The 16,667-nt window shown below is 49.6% G+C and overlaps 1 protein-coding gene across 2 annotated transcripts in view; it reads left to right on the plus strand.

The window, feature by feature from the left end:
* ATXN10 (ataxin 10) overlaps positions 1-16,667 on the plus strand; it is a 122,512-nt gene that overhangs the window by 94,999 nt on the left and 10,846 nt on the right. Inside the window, exons 10-11 of one of the 2 annotated variants that reach the window (XM_087814979.1) lie at positions 8,532-8,595; positions 10,077-10,826. In XM_087814979.1, coding sequence (XP_087671105.1) covers positions 8,532-8,595; positions 10,077-10,093 — 81 coding nt within the window. In that variant the 3' untranslated portion in view covers positions 10,094-10,826. Of the gene's footprint in view, positions 1-8,531; positions 8,596-10,076; positions 10,827-16,667 lie in introns of those variants that run through there. The other variant, XM_087814978.1, reaches the window with a different exon arrangement.

Consider the following 16,667-nt stretch of genomic DNA (forward strand, 5'->3'; position numbering starts at 1 on the left):
GCCAGGGGGACAGGCTTAGGTCGCCGGGACCATGTGCTCCCCCTTCGCGAGGCCACCCTTGCCTGCACAGCCAGCTTCTTTCTTTCTCCTGGACCGCTGGAGGGGAGGGGAGGGGAGACTATGCCCCAGAAGACTCGTAAGTGGGTCAGCTAATCCATGAATCAAATTAACCCCCAAATCACTTTGACCTGAAGGCAGAAATTCATTCCGTATTAAGGTACTCCAGTGAAAGCCTAAATTCACTGTAATAATAAAATGCCCACAAGAGATACCCTATATTTGAATATTAATTCTATCTCATTATCAAATTCCCGGGGAATATTAAAATCCAGAGATTACATTTCATTTTAAATTAAAGTCCAAAGACATTGAAGTCAAATTCTCTGCCCATGTGAGTTAAAATTCAAAGAAATTGAAGCTCAAAACGTGTTCTCCTGATTCTTACTCTGCTTAATCCTGACTGGAGGGGCTCTGCCTGCGCGGGGCAGGGTCCTGTTAACAGCTGCGGCCTGTGTCGTGGTCCCCGAAACCCCAGTACCAAATTGCTGATGTGCTTCGCTTCTTAAAATTAAAAAGGTTAGCAGGACACAGGTTTATCAAAGTCTTGCTCCCCCGCCCCCACCACACCCCTTAGGAAACAAGCCAACCCCAGTCTTCTGGCAGTGACCTCAAGCAGACGTGTATTCCCAGAAGCAACATTTGGCCTCTGTTAGCAGATGGCAGACCACAGCGGGAAGCTTGCAGCACCTGAGCCGCCGGGGCTTGGGGCGCGAGTCTTGGCTCTGCTTTGCCAGGACGCGGTGTGTCTGGCCGCTGGTGGCCTCAGCATTGGGGAGAGCGCTCTCGCTTGTTTCCTGGCCTTGCTCTCCTCGGCCTGAGTAATCCCACGAGCACCACCAGGCTTTTCTTCCCCTCCCCGGTGTTTCAGGGCCCGGGCACAGTTTGTGTTCTGGTGACAACTGAAACACTGACCCCTTCTCTAGCCCCGCTGTGCGAGCTCCTAGTCTCAGTGCCCTTGGCATTTCCGTCAGATCGTGTCATCCCGACTGCCTGGAGCATCTGTGTACCCTGCCTGCTAAGGGTTCACTCCTCCCGAGAGAAGCTGCTCTTCCTCCATCCAGGTCAGGCCGACTGCTGCTTTGTTGCCGCTCCCCCTCGCCCATGCTCTTGAGTCAGACAAACCCTCCAGGCCAGCCACCGGCTCCCGGGTTTCCCACAGGGTGCTGCCAGCGAGGCCTGGAGAAACGGCAGGGTTCGCCTGCAGGTGGTTAGTGCTCCACGCCAGGGGCAGAAGACGAGGCCCTGTGTCTCCTCGGGTCTGGGATCGAGCTGACTTTCCCTTCGGTGTATTTATGGTAGGCTTCCTGCACATGGCCTTTTTCAACTTAGAAAAGTTCTCTTGTTCTCTGAGAATTGAAAAAAATTACAGATAGGTACTAAACATCAGATGCTTTTCCCCTGGTACTGAGATTTGTATTAGTCCATTAATGAGAATTACGTTGTAGATTTTCTGGTCTTCATTAAGATCACGGTGAATTTTTGTAGCATGCTTAATTTAGTCAGTCTGACATTTCTAGGGGTTTTTTTAGGGGTGAGAGAGTCTATGTTCATAAATTAAATAAGCCTGTAGTTTTCTTACTGGTCTGTCTTACCCTGGTTTTGGAACCACATCGTAGGGAACTCATGAAAGGAGCTGGGAGACTTTTCCTCCTTCTCTGTTGTTTTGAACAACTGTTCACAACAGAGGACCTGTTCCTTGAAATGTTGATGGCGCCATTGGGAGAGCTGTTTGGGTCTTCGACTGTTTTTATCAGAGTCTTTGGTCATTTTCAAATTTCTAAATTATTTAAATTTAAATTCTTAAATCATCGTTCTATTCAGATGGTGTTTTTTCCCCATATATTCACTTCTTATTGAATTTGTTAATGTTACAGAGCTCTTGCACTGCCAAACCATGCCAGAGAATTCAAAGAAAGAAATGGTACAATGGTCAGCCTACCCACCCTTCATACAGTGTATTAAAACTTGATTCACGTGCATTTTGATAATTTCAGTCTTTTAAAAAGTTATAACAAGAGTTGGTTTTAAATCTCTGCAGGTCTTGAGCTCTCTGGCACAGTGTGCCATTAAGTTCCACATACCCACCCCTGTTCATTCCTCAGTCACATAACCCTACACAGCATTTTGCTGAAAAAATGCATACTTTTCAGGGAAAATATGTGGCTCAAGGTCCAAGAGATCTGTTAAGATTTTGGTTCCCAAATGAAATCTTCAGTTTAACCCAGAATCCCTTGTTCCTTGCTTACCATCCGGCCTCTCCTTGGCTTGCTCAGCAGTTCACCAAACACATCAGAAGGCAGGCGTCTCGCCTGCCACCTCAAAGGACACCAACACTATTGCTCAGAAATGGTCGGCAGGCCATGTCTTGAGACCCTGTGACCCCAGGAGTCCGGTTCCTGCGCTGACACTTTATGGAGACTAACCTCCCACAGAAACCCGCTCCTGCCTCAGGGTGGTTTTCCTCCCCCGCCTGCTTCACTCTGCCAGGAGAGAGTCTGCAGCTCCCGCCATTTAGCAAAGGGATTTATTACAGAGAAACCCAGAGACTGCGTCAAGTGCTCACCACCACTTTGACGTATTTCTGTTGAACCAAAGATACAAAACTTGGAAATTACCAGACTATCTCATTAGGTAGAAAGAAACTTTTTAGGAATACTGGGTATCTTCCCGAAGTCTCTTTTAAGGACTAAAAATGACTGGGTAGTTTAAGCTGTAATTATTAAAAACAGAATCACCTGTCTTTCCCCTCTGACTTTAAATGAGCAGCATTAAAGACACACCAGCAGGTTGATTAGCAGAGCTACCCCGGGACAATCGCCGCATCTACAGAATGTCCAGTAACTTAAAAATTTGGGCACAAGTGTATCTGGAATTGTCAAAGGCCATGCAAGATCCATGAAACCTAAGTGGGTTTCGGTTGAGGTTGTGCTCACGTTGCTTTGAATTTGTAAGAATGGATCAGTGAATCCCTTGCCTGAGCAGAAACTGTCCTCTTTCCACTGCCATTAACTTTACAGTTAGACCTGATTCCAGGAGGCTTTAGCAGCACCTGAAATAGATAGAGCCCCCTGTGTCCACCACCCTTTACATCAAAGGCTATTTGGTTCCCCTCTAGGGATTGGCAATTTAGGAGACATTTCACAATTCTAATGCATATTTCAGGTCACTTAACCAGGCAACATGCTCTGTCAAAGAACTTCCTCCAAGTCAGAGCAATAAAAGGCCTTCATGTGGAACATAAAGCACTACCCAAATAAGAAATTACTAAAAGAAACAATATTCCCTTCCTTCTTTGTAGACCCAAGTTTCATTGAATTTGTGGTCACCTCAGAATACAGCTGAAGTTTAAATTAGAAATCACAGCCCTCCACAGAGTGTCTGAGCACATCGGTTATTTTGAGAGCGGCCCGTTTCAGGGAGTCTAATAGCCATTCAGACGGTTCTTTAATTCATTGTGTCAGTTTTGACATTTTCTCTTTTTCTCAGCAGTAACTATTCCATTTAGATGTTCAGTGTTTTTATGAAGTTTATAATATTTATGTTTTCTAGACTTAAATCTTTTTATTCTTTTAAAATGAATTTTATTTGCCTTTATTGGTCTTTCGAGAGAATTTTTCCATTGTATTAACGTTCACAAAGAACTTGAAGCGTCTGGCTTTGGTTAACCGTTTCTGTTGTGTTGTTACTCCCTACCTCGCCGAATTTGCTTGTCTGACTAGAAGAACAAAGAGTCATAGCAGGTTTCTCTTCAGAAATAGTGCAAAATGTTGATCAGTGGGACGATACCTTGAAGATGATAGGAGGAAACTGTCCATCTAGAACCAGCCGGCCAGAATAGCCTTCAGACATGGTGAGGGCAAAAGACAGACCTTCCCGGACCGTCAGAAGTGGGGAGCATTTGTCAGCAGAACCACGCTGTAGGGGATGCTGAGGGGCGCGGGGGGCGGAGAAGCCCGCGCGTGGGCAGAGGCAGAGGCAGAGCCGTCGCCCCCGCTCCGGGCCCTTGAACGCAGCTGGCTGTCCGCAGCGGTCACAGGAGCGCATCTGGAGGCTTACGACGTGTGTAGAAGTGAAACGTGTGAGGGCAGGTGCCCAGATGTCGGGGGCGCCCCGCTGTCAGTTCGTCCTACACTGCACCGGGCGCGTCTGCAGAGGCCTCGCGAAACCCCGCCTCGCCTCAGGGACGGGGCGTGTAATTAAGGCGTTTCTCACGACAGAGCCTCGAGCTTTATGAAGCACCTGAGAGAGAAAACGGCCCAGCCTTTCTCTTTCAGAAAAGAGAGGAAGGAGCACTTTGCAACCGTTTATGAATCCAACGGTGCGTTTGTCTTAAAATAGTCCAGACAGAGCCTGACGGGGAAACAGACGCAGAAACTCGACCATCAGAGAATCAGGAACAGAAGCAAGATGTTTTTCAGAATATTAACTGATTGAATTGTGTACTATGTAAAATGAAAGGCGTCACGAATAATGATGGCTTACCTCAGCCATGCGCGGTCGGTCGAGTCAGCGTTAGAAAGTCATACACCGATTCCCACATGGTGACAGCAGACGGGAGGAGAGAGCGTTGTCCCAGCGAGCAGAGGGAAAGCGCCTGGCCAGGCTCGGCACTCATTCACGGTGGACTTGCAGCAGGCAGAGCAGAAAGGAACTTCCTCGCTTGGTAAAGGGCATCTGTTTGTAAAAACTCCACAGCTAGTTCTATACTTCACTATGCAAGACGGCTTTCCCCTGAACAGCAGGGACAGGGAGGGTGCCGCTCCCACCACGAGTTAGCCCGGTACTGAGGCACGGATCGCGGGCAGATGCCCCAGCTGGTCTTCATCCAGGCTGAAGAGTTACCGTCTTCGAGGACGCGCTGCCGAGAGCCTGGGAAGGCGTCCCCCACGCCGGGAGGCAGCAGTCGCGTGCATCTGGCGTAGGCCCCACTCGTGCCCACGTATGTGAAGAACTTGCTGCTCAGTGAGAACAACCCAATTACTAAAACAGGCCGAATATCTGAAGAGCGTTATGTAAAAGATTTGGAAATGGTCCCTAAGCCCCTGAAAAGACGCTGCATGTCATCAGTCATCAGGCAAGCGCAGGTGGGTCGCAGTGTGATGCCACCTAGAGGCCCGACAGCCAGCGTCGGCATGCCTGGCGGCTCGTCCATGACCGTCACACCCATCCTGGTCCTTCCCCACCTCAGCTCGAGGACCCCGGTGCTTTTATTAGTGCATTTGTTTTGAGGAGCTGCGTGACAAACACGCGTACCGGGTGCTGGTTAGGCTCCGTTTGCTGTCTAAGCAGGAGGTCGGTCCTGCGGGCCGTGTGCTCTTGCCTTCCTCAGGTTTTGCTTTTTACTCTGCCGTTCAGTGGGCGGGCAGCTGGAGGAATCGAGGCCGTTTTCCCTCAGCCTCGCCCGTCTTCCCAGAGGAGCTTCGGTGTTCCGAGGGGCGGCTGCTGGCAGGGGCGGAGAGGACAGGTGGCAAACCCGTTAGCCGCCCCTCTGTGTGCACGTCACCTCCAGGGCCGGAGCGTGAGTTCCTTTCGGCTGGGCGGGCTGTGTTGCTGAGGTGCGCCGGCGGCAGTGCTGACCCAGCTCGGCCCCGCGGTGTGAGCTCCAGCCCGTGGCTCACGATGGCGGGCCCGGAATCAGCTCCCGACATGCTGGGTGAAGAAGCAGCCTCCTTGTTTTATAAAGTGCGAACAGAAGAAAACTCATTAACTTTCTAATTGTCCCCCCGCCTGGACATGCGCGCCCCACGCAGCTACAGCAGTGAACTTGAGCTTGGTAACAACAGTGGCGCTACCCGTCGCTCCCAGGGTGTCCCGGTCACGTCCTCTCCTGGTGACCTGACGCCGTGTTCATCCCTAAGTGTGTAAGGGACCCGTTTGTCACAGGTCATTTATGTTGTCAACATTCAGTGAACTTATATAAAAATTTATTTTGTATCCTTCCTTAGCTCCTTGGTGTGAGTGACAGATAACTGGAGAAGCTTGGCCCAGGTCAGCCACGACTCTGGTGTGACCGTCATTTTCTGCTTGCTGAAACTGCAGGTTGTAGCCTGTGATCTTATTTCCCTCAAAGAACATCTTACCCATTTCGAGTATCTGAGAAGTCTCTCTCCCCAGGAAAATGTTTCTCTCGCGTTGATTAATAGGCCCTGTATCCTAACCCTCATTGTTTCTTTTTGGAACATGAGAAGATCTGTGTGTTTCACCTCCTTTATTACACCAGAGGTGCACACATAAGCCCATTCTGCACCTTTTCTCATGTGCTCCTATGTCCGCTGTCCTTCCATAGCATGCATTAGTGGCCTCCTCCATTCGTGTCCCAGCTCTGTGGAAATCATCTGTATTCGTGTTGATGCCCATTGAGTTGCTCCCAGGATCTTTGTTATAAATATTGCTAGCACTCAGAATCATTCATTAGCCATAGGGAAATGCACATCAAAACCACGGTAACTTCCCACTTCGTACCCAGTAGGGTGGCTAAACTAAAAGACAAGCAATAACAGATGTTACTGAGGGTGGGGGGAAATTGGAAGCCTCGTATATTGCTAGTGGAATACAAAATGCTACAGCCACTTTGGAAAACAGCCTGGCAGTTCCTCAAAATGTTAAGTATGGAGTTACCTAAAAATCAAACTACTAGATATAGAGCTAAGAAAATTACATACATCCACTCAAAAACATGAACACAGATATTTACAGTAATATTACCATAATATCCCATAATATGAAACAACTCAGATGTCCATCGCCAGAGGAATGAATGAGTAAAATGTGGTATATCCAGACAATGGAACATGATTCAGCCGTAAAAAGGAATGAAGCCCGACACTGGCCACATCATGATGACCCTTGAAAGCGTTGTGCTCAGTGAAAGGAGCCAACACAAAAGACCACCTGTTGTGTGACTCCGTTGGTGTGAAGCCTCCAGAACAGGCAGATCCTAGAGACAGAAAGTAGGTTAATGGTCGCTAAGGACTGGAGGGTGACGGGGAGGGGAGGGACTACTGGTGGGTGTGGACTTTATTCTTGGGTGATAAAATGTTCTAAAATTAGATCCTGGTGGTGATCACACAGCTTTGTGAATATACTAAAAGCCACCAAATTAAAAGGATGGGTTTTATGGTGTGAGGATTATAATCTCAGCAAAACTTAGAAAAATATAAATGGTACTGCAGTGAATCACCTGCGCAGACATAATTTCATGGGACAGTGTGTATTTTATCTGCGTCCTGGAAGTGGGGTTACTGGTGATATCGCTGCGTGCCACCCAGCTCCCCTCCACGGGAAGGCGCCATTCCACATTTACCCCAGTGTGTTCGGGCGCCTGCTTCCCTGTCTCCTCCCCCACAGTATATGTTCTCAAGCCAGCATTTGCCGTTCTGACAGCTGAGAGCTGGTGGTGTCTCAGTATGATAGTAATTTGCCTTTCGCTCACCATGAACAGGGCTGGGCATGTTCTGATATCTTTAGGATCCACCTGCATTTCTTTTTCTTCTCTGTCATTTCTGTATGTGTATGTATTTCATCCATTTTTATATAGGATTGTTGGTCTTAGTTTTTAAAAGTTCTTTATATATTAAAATAACCCTTTGCCTGTGATATCTTACAGATAATTTTTCCAGTTTTCATTTGCCTTTTTAAAAAATCTCGTCGACCAGCCAGTGTTCTCAGTGAGCGTTGGTCCCATCCACCAAGAAGTTGCCGGTTCAATTCCCGGTCAGGGCACATGCCCAGGTTGCGGGCTCGATCCCCAGTAGGGGGTGTGCAGGAGGCAGCCGATCGATGTTTCTCTCATCCATGTTTCTTTTTTCTTTTTTATATCTTTATTGATTTCAGAGAGAGGAAGGGAGAGGGAGAGAGAGATAGAAACATCAATGATGAGAGAGTCATTGATCGGCTGCCTCCTGCACGCCCCCTGCTGGGGATCGAGCCCACAACCTGGGCATGTGCCCTGACCAGGAATTGAACCCTGATCGCCTCGATCCTAGGTCAGTGCTCAACCTCTGAGCCAGGCGCTGGGCTCTCATCCATGTTTCTGTCCCTCTCTCACTCTCCCTTTCTCTCTCTCTAAAAGTAAATAAATAAATAATCTAGTCAAACCTGTTCCCTGTCGCTTCTGGATTTTGAATCATAGAAAAGCTTTTCCTCTCCCTGGCTTAGGAAGAGAATTCACTTTCTGCTGGTACTAGTCAACTGTAGTAAGTCAAGACCTCTGGGAGTTTATCCTGGTGAACAGTGTCAGAAAGAATCTGCTTTTACCTTTGTTTATGTGGCTCCCCAGTCGCCCCAGCATTTCTGAGGAAGGGGGAGAGGAGAAGTAGCACTCTGTCTACATGCCTGTTAAATATTTCTGGATTGATAATTTTACGAACAGTATAGCGATGCATTAGGAAGTAAAAGAGAGAAGTCCTCCGTGATCTCCGACCATCCCAGACTGTAGCAGAGTGTAAACCGGTGTTCTCCTCTCTCCACAGGTCAACGAGCTGGACGGCATCCCCTTGATCCTGGACAGCTGCGGCCTCGACGACAGCAACCCCTGTATCCTTGCGTGTGAGCCCCCATCCCCCCAGGCATCAGTCTGTAGCCAGTGCCTCGGTGTCTCCAGCCCCTTCCCTGCTGTCCCCTTGCTGTGGAGCTGGCCTGCTTTCTTGTTGGCTTGTTCCTAAGAACAAAGACACTTTCTCAGATGTGGTGTGGTGAGCTGGGATTTTCAAGGTGAACAAGGCATTATAGGGAGAAACGTTGCAGTGACACCTAGCTCTTGTTTTTGTCCTGTGACCCTCTGTGACTGCAGCTGGGGCTCTGGCTCTTGCCCTCACTTGAGCTGAAACAAGCCACCTGGGGTGTTCTGCTGGGCACTTGCTTCCCCCAGGAGATGCACTGTAGGAAACGGCCCTGGTGCAGTGACGAGGAGACGGGGAGCCCATGCAGCCTGTTTCGGTTTGAGAGAGAAACTATTTAACTGTTGGGCCTTCCCTGGTGAGAGCCAAACTCAGTGTAGGCCTTGCCCTTCTATGGCGTGGCCTTGTGCTGTTGGCATGTGGGAGGGGCAAATAGGCCTCCTAGGGACTCTGAGAGTAGGACCCTGTGGGGACAGAGAGGAGCCTTCCCTGGGATGGAGGAGACAGAGGAGGAGGGCATTTTAAAATAAAATCCTCCTCACTGTGGTTTCTGTGACGAGCAGAAAAGGAGCCCGTAAGCTCAGCCAGAGAAAGCCAGGCGGCCCCGACGCCTCTCATTCAGGGTGAGACAAAGCTGCTCGTGCACCGCATCGCGGCGGGGTGCCGGCTGCTCCCCACAGAGCTTCAGTGTTACTCAGCTCTGGGGCAGGAAAGGAGAAAGGACAGAGAGAACAGTCAGGTGCAGGTGGGATGAAGGGGATTTATTACAAAAGGAATTCTCCCAGCTTTACTTCTGTATTCCCTGAATTCACTCCTCCTGAGAAAGGTTTGTGTCACTAGCCTGTAGCTTTTAGCAAAGAGCAGACGCTCGGGGCTGTTGCTCACGGCGCCCACCGCCTCCAGATGTGGGTTCCTGCCGTGGCTCCTCCTCGCCGGGCCCTCCCTCCCTCCTCAGGAAGCCTCAGGGAGTCCTCGCTGTGTTCACACGTCGCCTTGCTCCCGACAGCACCCCAGCAGACACTGTGTTACCGCCTCCCCATCCTGTAGCTGAGCAAGTACCCTGAGACGTCTCGGCGACGTGTCCTAAAGGTCAGGCCCAGATTTAACTCGCTGTGTGCCTGATTTCTAGTCACTTGCCTATACGGCCTCCTCCCCCGCCGCCGGGAGGAGACAGACCCGTGCAGAGAACCACGGGGACATATTTCCAGATGTTTCCTAGGCCCGGGAGTTAGAGTGACGGGATCCTGCAGGGAGGCTGTTGCCATCCCCTAGGCCAGACATGACATGGCTGGAGCCAGGCTGGGAACCTCACCGGTAGGGAGACACTGCTGTCTTTTGGGGACTCTTGTAGCTTTAAATAGCATCTCTTCACCTGTGGCTCCTAAACTTAACCTTTAGACAGGCTTTTCTTCTGAGTGTCAGAGGTACACCTAACCCCTGCTTAGCATCTGGCTGTATGTCTTACTGCTGTTCCAGACACGCATGTCCAGAGAGAAGCTCTTCCTGCCTCTGCAGAACTGCCTCCTTTCTCGGTCAGTGGGTGGCCTCTCCATCTCTCTAGGTGCTCAGGTCAGAAACCTGGGAGTCACTTACAGTGCCATTTCTGCTGAGTTAGTGAGTGAACACATAGACAAGCACCTAGCAGCGTGATGACGTATATGTGCGTGTGTCTCTTTTGTTGGTGGGGCTTCTGTGCCAAAAGCAGTTTCTCCAATGAGTTCTCTAATTCTTTTGTGAATTAATTAAGCATGGCTTGGTGATGATAGTATTTCAGATTTGTTTGGTTTAACCTCTTTGAATAACACCAGCTAAGCTTTTATTGGACTTTAATTTCAACATTTTCTGTTAAAAAGCAGTAGGTGTTTTGGATATAGTTAGACTAGGAACAATTTGATGTTAAATACTGGTTAATAACAATACCTCCATTCTCTGGTCACTCTGGATCAACTGGCCATGTCCATAAGCCCACATGGGATGGGGGTGACGGCTTGTGACACCTTTGGACAGCAGTCCTTGACCCCCACCAGAAATCTTTGGTTAGGACCCTGCAAAAACCTCTCCTTTCTTGGCCACCCGTGGGTATTTGGGGATTAGGAACTCCAGGCTGGCGAATCAGCGAAAACTTGCCCAGGCGGGGTGAGGCTGGAAGACTAATTACTGCCCCGTTTCTGGAGATAGATTCAGAGGCCAGTGGGGATTTCCAGGTTGAGGGAAGACATCATCTCCTGGGACTGAAGGGGAAGGAGCCCCCCGGGCTGCTGCTGCTTCGGTGACACAGCCGCCAGCCCAGCTGTCCGCTCACTGCTCACTTGCGGATCACCCACAGTAATGACATGGTAGCCAATGCCATCGGAAAATTCCGTCTCCGCTACCACAGAGTCAATTTCTTATTTGTCAGTTTATTGTGGCAAGTGGGACTTTTTGTTGTTGTTTCCAAATAGAAACAGCTGAACTTTATTTGCAGTGTTTTTCTTTCATTCTTTTTTGATCTGTGTTTTGATCAGCTGTCCTTGATGTGGCTTTTTTTAATGTTGTTTTTATTGGAGGGGGAGGGGATGGGGTAGAGTGAGAGTCCAAACAGGGTTTTGTTTCTTTCTGTTCTTTCTCTTTTCTTTCTTTTCCTTTTTTGCATTGAAAGACCTCATTTGTAAGTTTCACACGCATGCAGAAATGTAAGAGTTTATAGGATTGATAAGCAAACAGTGTTTTTCCTTGTGACCCTGTAGCCTGGTATCAACAGCGTCGTCTCTGGGGCCAGGCAGGCCCAGATTCTGCCTCTTCTTGACCCCTAAGCACTTCACTTAGCCCCCTAGGTTTAGCCGCTTCGTCTATAAATGGGACCTGCCCCACAGGGTTACAGCGGATGTAAGATGTCATGTTTGTAAATTGCCGAGCTTATGGTTTCTCGACAAATAGATGCTCTTGTACAGAGATCCTGTTATAGCTGTTAATCCCTAAGAGAAAGGTGACTTTTTGTCTGTTACTGTGCTGTAAGTCAGTGTGAAAACTCAGACAGTGATTATGATGATGATGATGACACCACAGAGCAGAACACAGTCCAGACACAGGTCCACACCTATGCAAATAGGTGCCAGTGTAGGTCAGCGAGAAAGGGACCATCCTTTCCATAAATGGTGTTAGACCAATTAAACATCCATAAGGGCCCCTGGTCGCATGGCTCAGTTGGTTAGAGCATCGTCCTGTACACCAAAAGGTGGCAGATTCGATTCCTGGTCAGGGCACATGCCCAGTAGGGGTGCATACCAGAGGCAACCAGTTGATGTCTCTCTCTCCCCCTCACTCTCTCTAAAATCAATAAAAATGTATCCTTGGGTGAGGATTTTTTTTTTTTTTTTAAATCCATAATGGGGAAAACTCACCACACTTAACCCTTTCACAGATGTTAATTCAAGGTGAATCATAGACCTCAACATAAAAGGTAAAACCAAAAAGCTTCTGTAAGGAATCAGAAGAATATGGCTATTATCTGAGGCTAGGCAGAGATTCCTGAAACAAAACATGAGAATTGTAACTGAAAAGCACTGACTATAAGAGGAGAAACTTTGAAAAGGCGATTGCATTCCATAAGCCTGACAAAGGCCTCCACCCATTGTGTACAAAGGACTACAAGACAGCAAGGGAAAGGCAGTTCAGGGTTTTAAAGTGGGCGGAAGACATAGGGTCCTTTACAGAAGAGGAAACGCAAATGGCTGGTCAACACGGGAAGAGCTCCACTCCGTCCGTCATCAGGGAAAGGCAACCCACGGCGAGGACCCCCCGGGACCGCGATGGCTGATGGAGGGACTGACAGTACCTGGGGTGACGGGACTTGAACACGTGTTTGGTGGAGATGTAACTTGGAATCATCCCTTTGGGAAACTTGTCTACTAAGTTAATATGGCAGCGTCTTCTGACACTAAACATGCACCTGCCCTGTGAGCCAGCAGGTCCACTCCCAGGTGTGTGCCCAAGAGGAATGCGCATGTATGTCCATCAGAGGACCCATGCAAGACCGTTCATAGCATTATTTATAATAGCCCCAAAGCAAAAACAAACCAGATATTTATTATTTATCAGTAGAACAGATAAATAAACTATGGTACGTTCACACCGTGGATACTGTGCAGCAGGAAAGAAGAATTGAACTGTGTGTAACGCACGGATGAGTCTCACTAACAGCACGCTGAGCGAAAGAAGCCAGAGTCAGAGCATATACACTATGCTTCCATTTGTATTGAGTTCAGAAGCAGGCAGAATTAATCTGTGGTGATGGAGGTCAGAATAGTGGTTCCCTTGGGGGAAGGAGAGGAGTGTGGATAGGGGTGCAAGGGAGCACCCAGGTGCTGGGCATGCTCTGAATCTTGATCTGGGTGAGGTTCTGGGGGTGTCCTGTGGATGTGTACGGATGAGAAAACTCGCTAGGATATGCACTCAGATGTGTGTGTTCTGTTGCCCCTCCCATTAACAATTTTAGAAACCATTTACGGAGTTACTTCTAAATGCCAAGTCCTGTGCACACATTGTTTTGCACAATTTTTTAACAACCTTTGCTGGGAACTATTAATTCCATTTTACAGATGAGAAAAGTAGAGCTCAGAGAGTTGGTTCCCTGACTAGCTGGCCCAAGTTCTCCCGGCCTGTGAGTGCCAGGGCCAGGATGCCAGTGGGTTCGTCCGATGCCAAGGCCGGTGCTTTGGTCCTGGTTCTGCTGTCTAGACCTCCACCCGGAGCTTCACTCACCCCCCTCAGTGTTTCTTCCACCTGTACGTTCTTGGGGGACACGTGCATATTCGGCTGTGTTGGATACAAAGTCTTCAGTGAATCCTGTTGAGCGTCTAGCACATCATTCCCACTCGCTGCTCGGCTCTGACCTTGGGTACTGGTCAAGGTCGATCCCGGAGCCCTGAGACACACTCCTTGGAAAACACCTCTCTCATCTCCCACTCCCTCCTCCTGTAAGACATTCGTCATGTGCCTCCCTCTTGGAATTCTTCCTGACCCCTTAGCTGAGCTGAAGGCCTCCCTGTGGTCTCCTGTGGTTCGGAGTGTTGCTCTGCCGCTCCGTGTACATCACACGGGTGCCGGGGTGTGTAACTCCTCCCTCCAGAGTCCGTCCTGGTGGCATCTCTGTCGTCGTCTCCTGCACCCTGAGTGTGCACCCACCTTGGACCCCCGCTTGGTAAATGTGTTCCAAAGCACGTGTTTTTGTAGTGTCTTCTAAATAATACACACACACATACAGGACCTGTGCTGAGCAAGTGTCATCATTAATCCTCACCCGAGGGTATATTTATTGTATTTTTAGAGCAAGGAAGGGAGAGAGAAACATCGACGTGAGAGAGAAGCATCCATCAGTTGCCTCATTCGCGCACTAACGGGATTGAACCCACAATCTTTTGGTGCACGGATGACACTCCAACCAGCTGGGCCGCCTGGCCCGGGCAAGCAGTGCCTTTCTTGCAGGCGTTCTGGAGTCTTTACTAGCCTCACGTGCAGTTTGGAAATCCCGGACGATAGTGCCACGTCTAGAGCATGCGGGAACCTTAGAATAAACATGGAAACACGTGTCATTCTGTCCGTTTTTGACGGGACTCCGGCTTAGGACTGGCCGCCAGGCAGCAGCAACGGGGAGGCAGTCCAGAGAAAGGGCCAGCGTTCCGGCTGGCGCACTGCTGTGTGGTGCATGTAAAAGGCATCGGCAGATTTCCACACCAGAGGAGTGATGGGAATTTTTTTGTATTTAGTATATCAATTCTTTGTTTATGTGTACTGACATAGTCTCTCCCATCGTGTGGCTTGGTTGGTTTTTTAATTTTTATAGTGCCTATTTACTGTTGAGATGTAACTTACATATAGTGAAATGCAAAACGTGTGAAATGCCTCAGCCTTTGTGCACACCCATGTCACCACCCAGGTGGAGGTACAGGACACCCCTCTCCTCCCCAGGACCAGTCCCCACAGCTAAGCTCTGTTCCGACTGCAGTGGTGTTTTCATGAATTTTCTTCCCTCTGTGGTTAGTGGTTTTGTGACTTACCAAAGACCCTGAGGTCATAAGAATATTCTGTATTTTCATTAAAGGCTTTATAGTTCTGCTTCTCCTTTTAGATCTGTAGATCTGTCAGAAGTCAGCTCACGCATGGTGCACAGCAGAGGCACAGCTTTCATTTTCCCTAGGCTGACACGGTTGTCCCAGGAGTGAGAAGGCCTTCCTCTCACCCAGGCTCTGCGGGGCCTCTTACATAGATCATCCTGCAGGCGAGGTTCTGCTTCCGCTCTGTGCTTTCTGTTCCCGGCGCCGACCCGGCCCCATCTGTCCTCCTGCCCATCTGCCCTCCTGTCCCATCTGTCCTCCATGCCGGCATCAGGTTGCAACGGGAATGTCTGTGACTGTCCTCGCAGCAGGTAGAGCACGTTTCCAGTGTTAGTGCTCTCGTGTCCCCTCCACTCCCTGTGTGGCCGGTTCTGTTCACGGTGTCTCTTATTGCCTCTGTTCACCACACTGTAGGTGCCTGAGCACTGCTTCGCTGTGTCTGCACTGTCCTAGCTGCTGGGACACGGTGGTGGCTGAGGAGTCCACATCTGTGCTCTCTTGAGGTGACCACGGAGGAGACGCTGTCTATGCTTGTGGTGGGCACAGCACACATCGACTTGGGTACAGGCACTTGGCTCCCTTGGAGGAAGGTGCCCAAGCTCACCCCAGGAAGCCCCTCCTCTGTGCCCAGGAGCTGGGGCCGCCCCCTCTGCTTCACTGCGTGCTCCCTCCGGGCAAACCACGCTTGATTCGCCTTTGCTTCGGCCTCCCCGCTGTCCTTCCGGCAGGCTGGCCTCTTCTTCTGAGCTCTTTCCACCCCTGACCTGCACACACTGCCCTCTGCCTGGAGTCCTCCCCTCTCTGCACGGGCCAGATGCTACCTACCTTCCCTCTGATTTAAACCATATTTACGTGAGCGAATTCCATGATCCCAGATCAGATAGGGCCCCTGTTGCCGTTTTGTCTCACCCTGTCAGGTCACACTCGCTGCTGTAAGTCTGCGGTTACCTGTTTATTTCCTCGAGGATCAGGACCACTGCGGCTTCAGGCCTTTCGCATCGCAGGCACTTAGTTGGTATTTACCGAGCAAGCAGATGAATGTACACGTACCAACATCTCTGCTTCTCCCTCCAGCTGGCTCCCTTTCCTCCCATCCCTGAGTCAGAGATTGGCAAAGGCAGAGGGAAGAAACTCTAAGAAATGGACTCTGCACGTGCGTTAAACAGCTCACACAGCCTCAAGGGCGGCTCAGCTACAGAACTCAAGGGTGTGGATAGCTGAAGAGACAGGTGTCTATTGCCATAGGAGATCTAGGCTTTCTGTGATGTCCATAGTCTGCAGCCCAGCTTGCTGACCTTGGAGAACACACCTGTAACAATGGCATATTCACAGGTCTGTGTGCCTAACAAAAGTAGCTGATGTTTACTGCATGCATCTTTCATGCTTTCACTGCGGTTTTATTCAAACTTCTGTTTTCTGTGAGATTGATACTCTTACCCCCATTTTACAGGTGAGTAAGTTGAGGCTAAGAGGTTTTGTAACAGACCAAGGCCATGAGCTGGTGAACAGCAGGAATGGCAGCTTGGACCTGGACTTTCTGGCTCCAGGGCCTGGAAACTTCATCTCTGTCCTGTGCTATCAGTTGACATGTTAGGAAATCATTTTGTGTCCCCTTACTGTGTGGGCGAGGAAACGGAGGCGAAGGGCAGTGAAGCTGAGCACCAGCGGAGGAGCCCGGTGCTCCACAGCCATCCCTGGGCCCCAGGTTGGAGCTGGGCAGCCACCTGGCCCTCCGGTGTGCTGAGTGGTGTGTGCCAGGTGCTGGGCAAGGTCCTAGACAACGTCTCTTCCTGTCATCCTCACATGTGACCTTTCCAGGTGAGGTTATACAAATTGCCCAGAGTTACACAGCTTATAAAATGGCAGAGTTGGAATCTGAGTCCGGGTCTGGCCTAGT

The sequence above is a fragment of the Miniopterus natalensis genome, chromosome 2 (assembly GCF_054644295.1).
Source record: "Miniopterus natalensis isolate mMinNat1 chromosome 2, mMinNat1.hap1, whole genome shotgun sequence".
Taxonomy (NCBI): Eukaryota; Metazoa; Chordata; class Mammalia; order Chiroptera; family Miniopteridae; genus Miniopterus; species Miniopterus natalensis.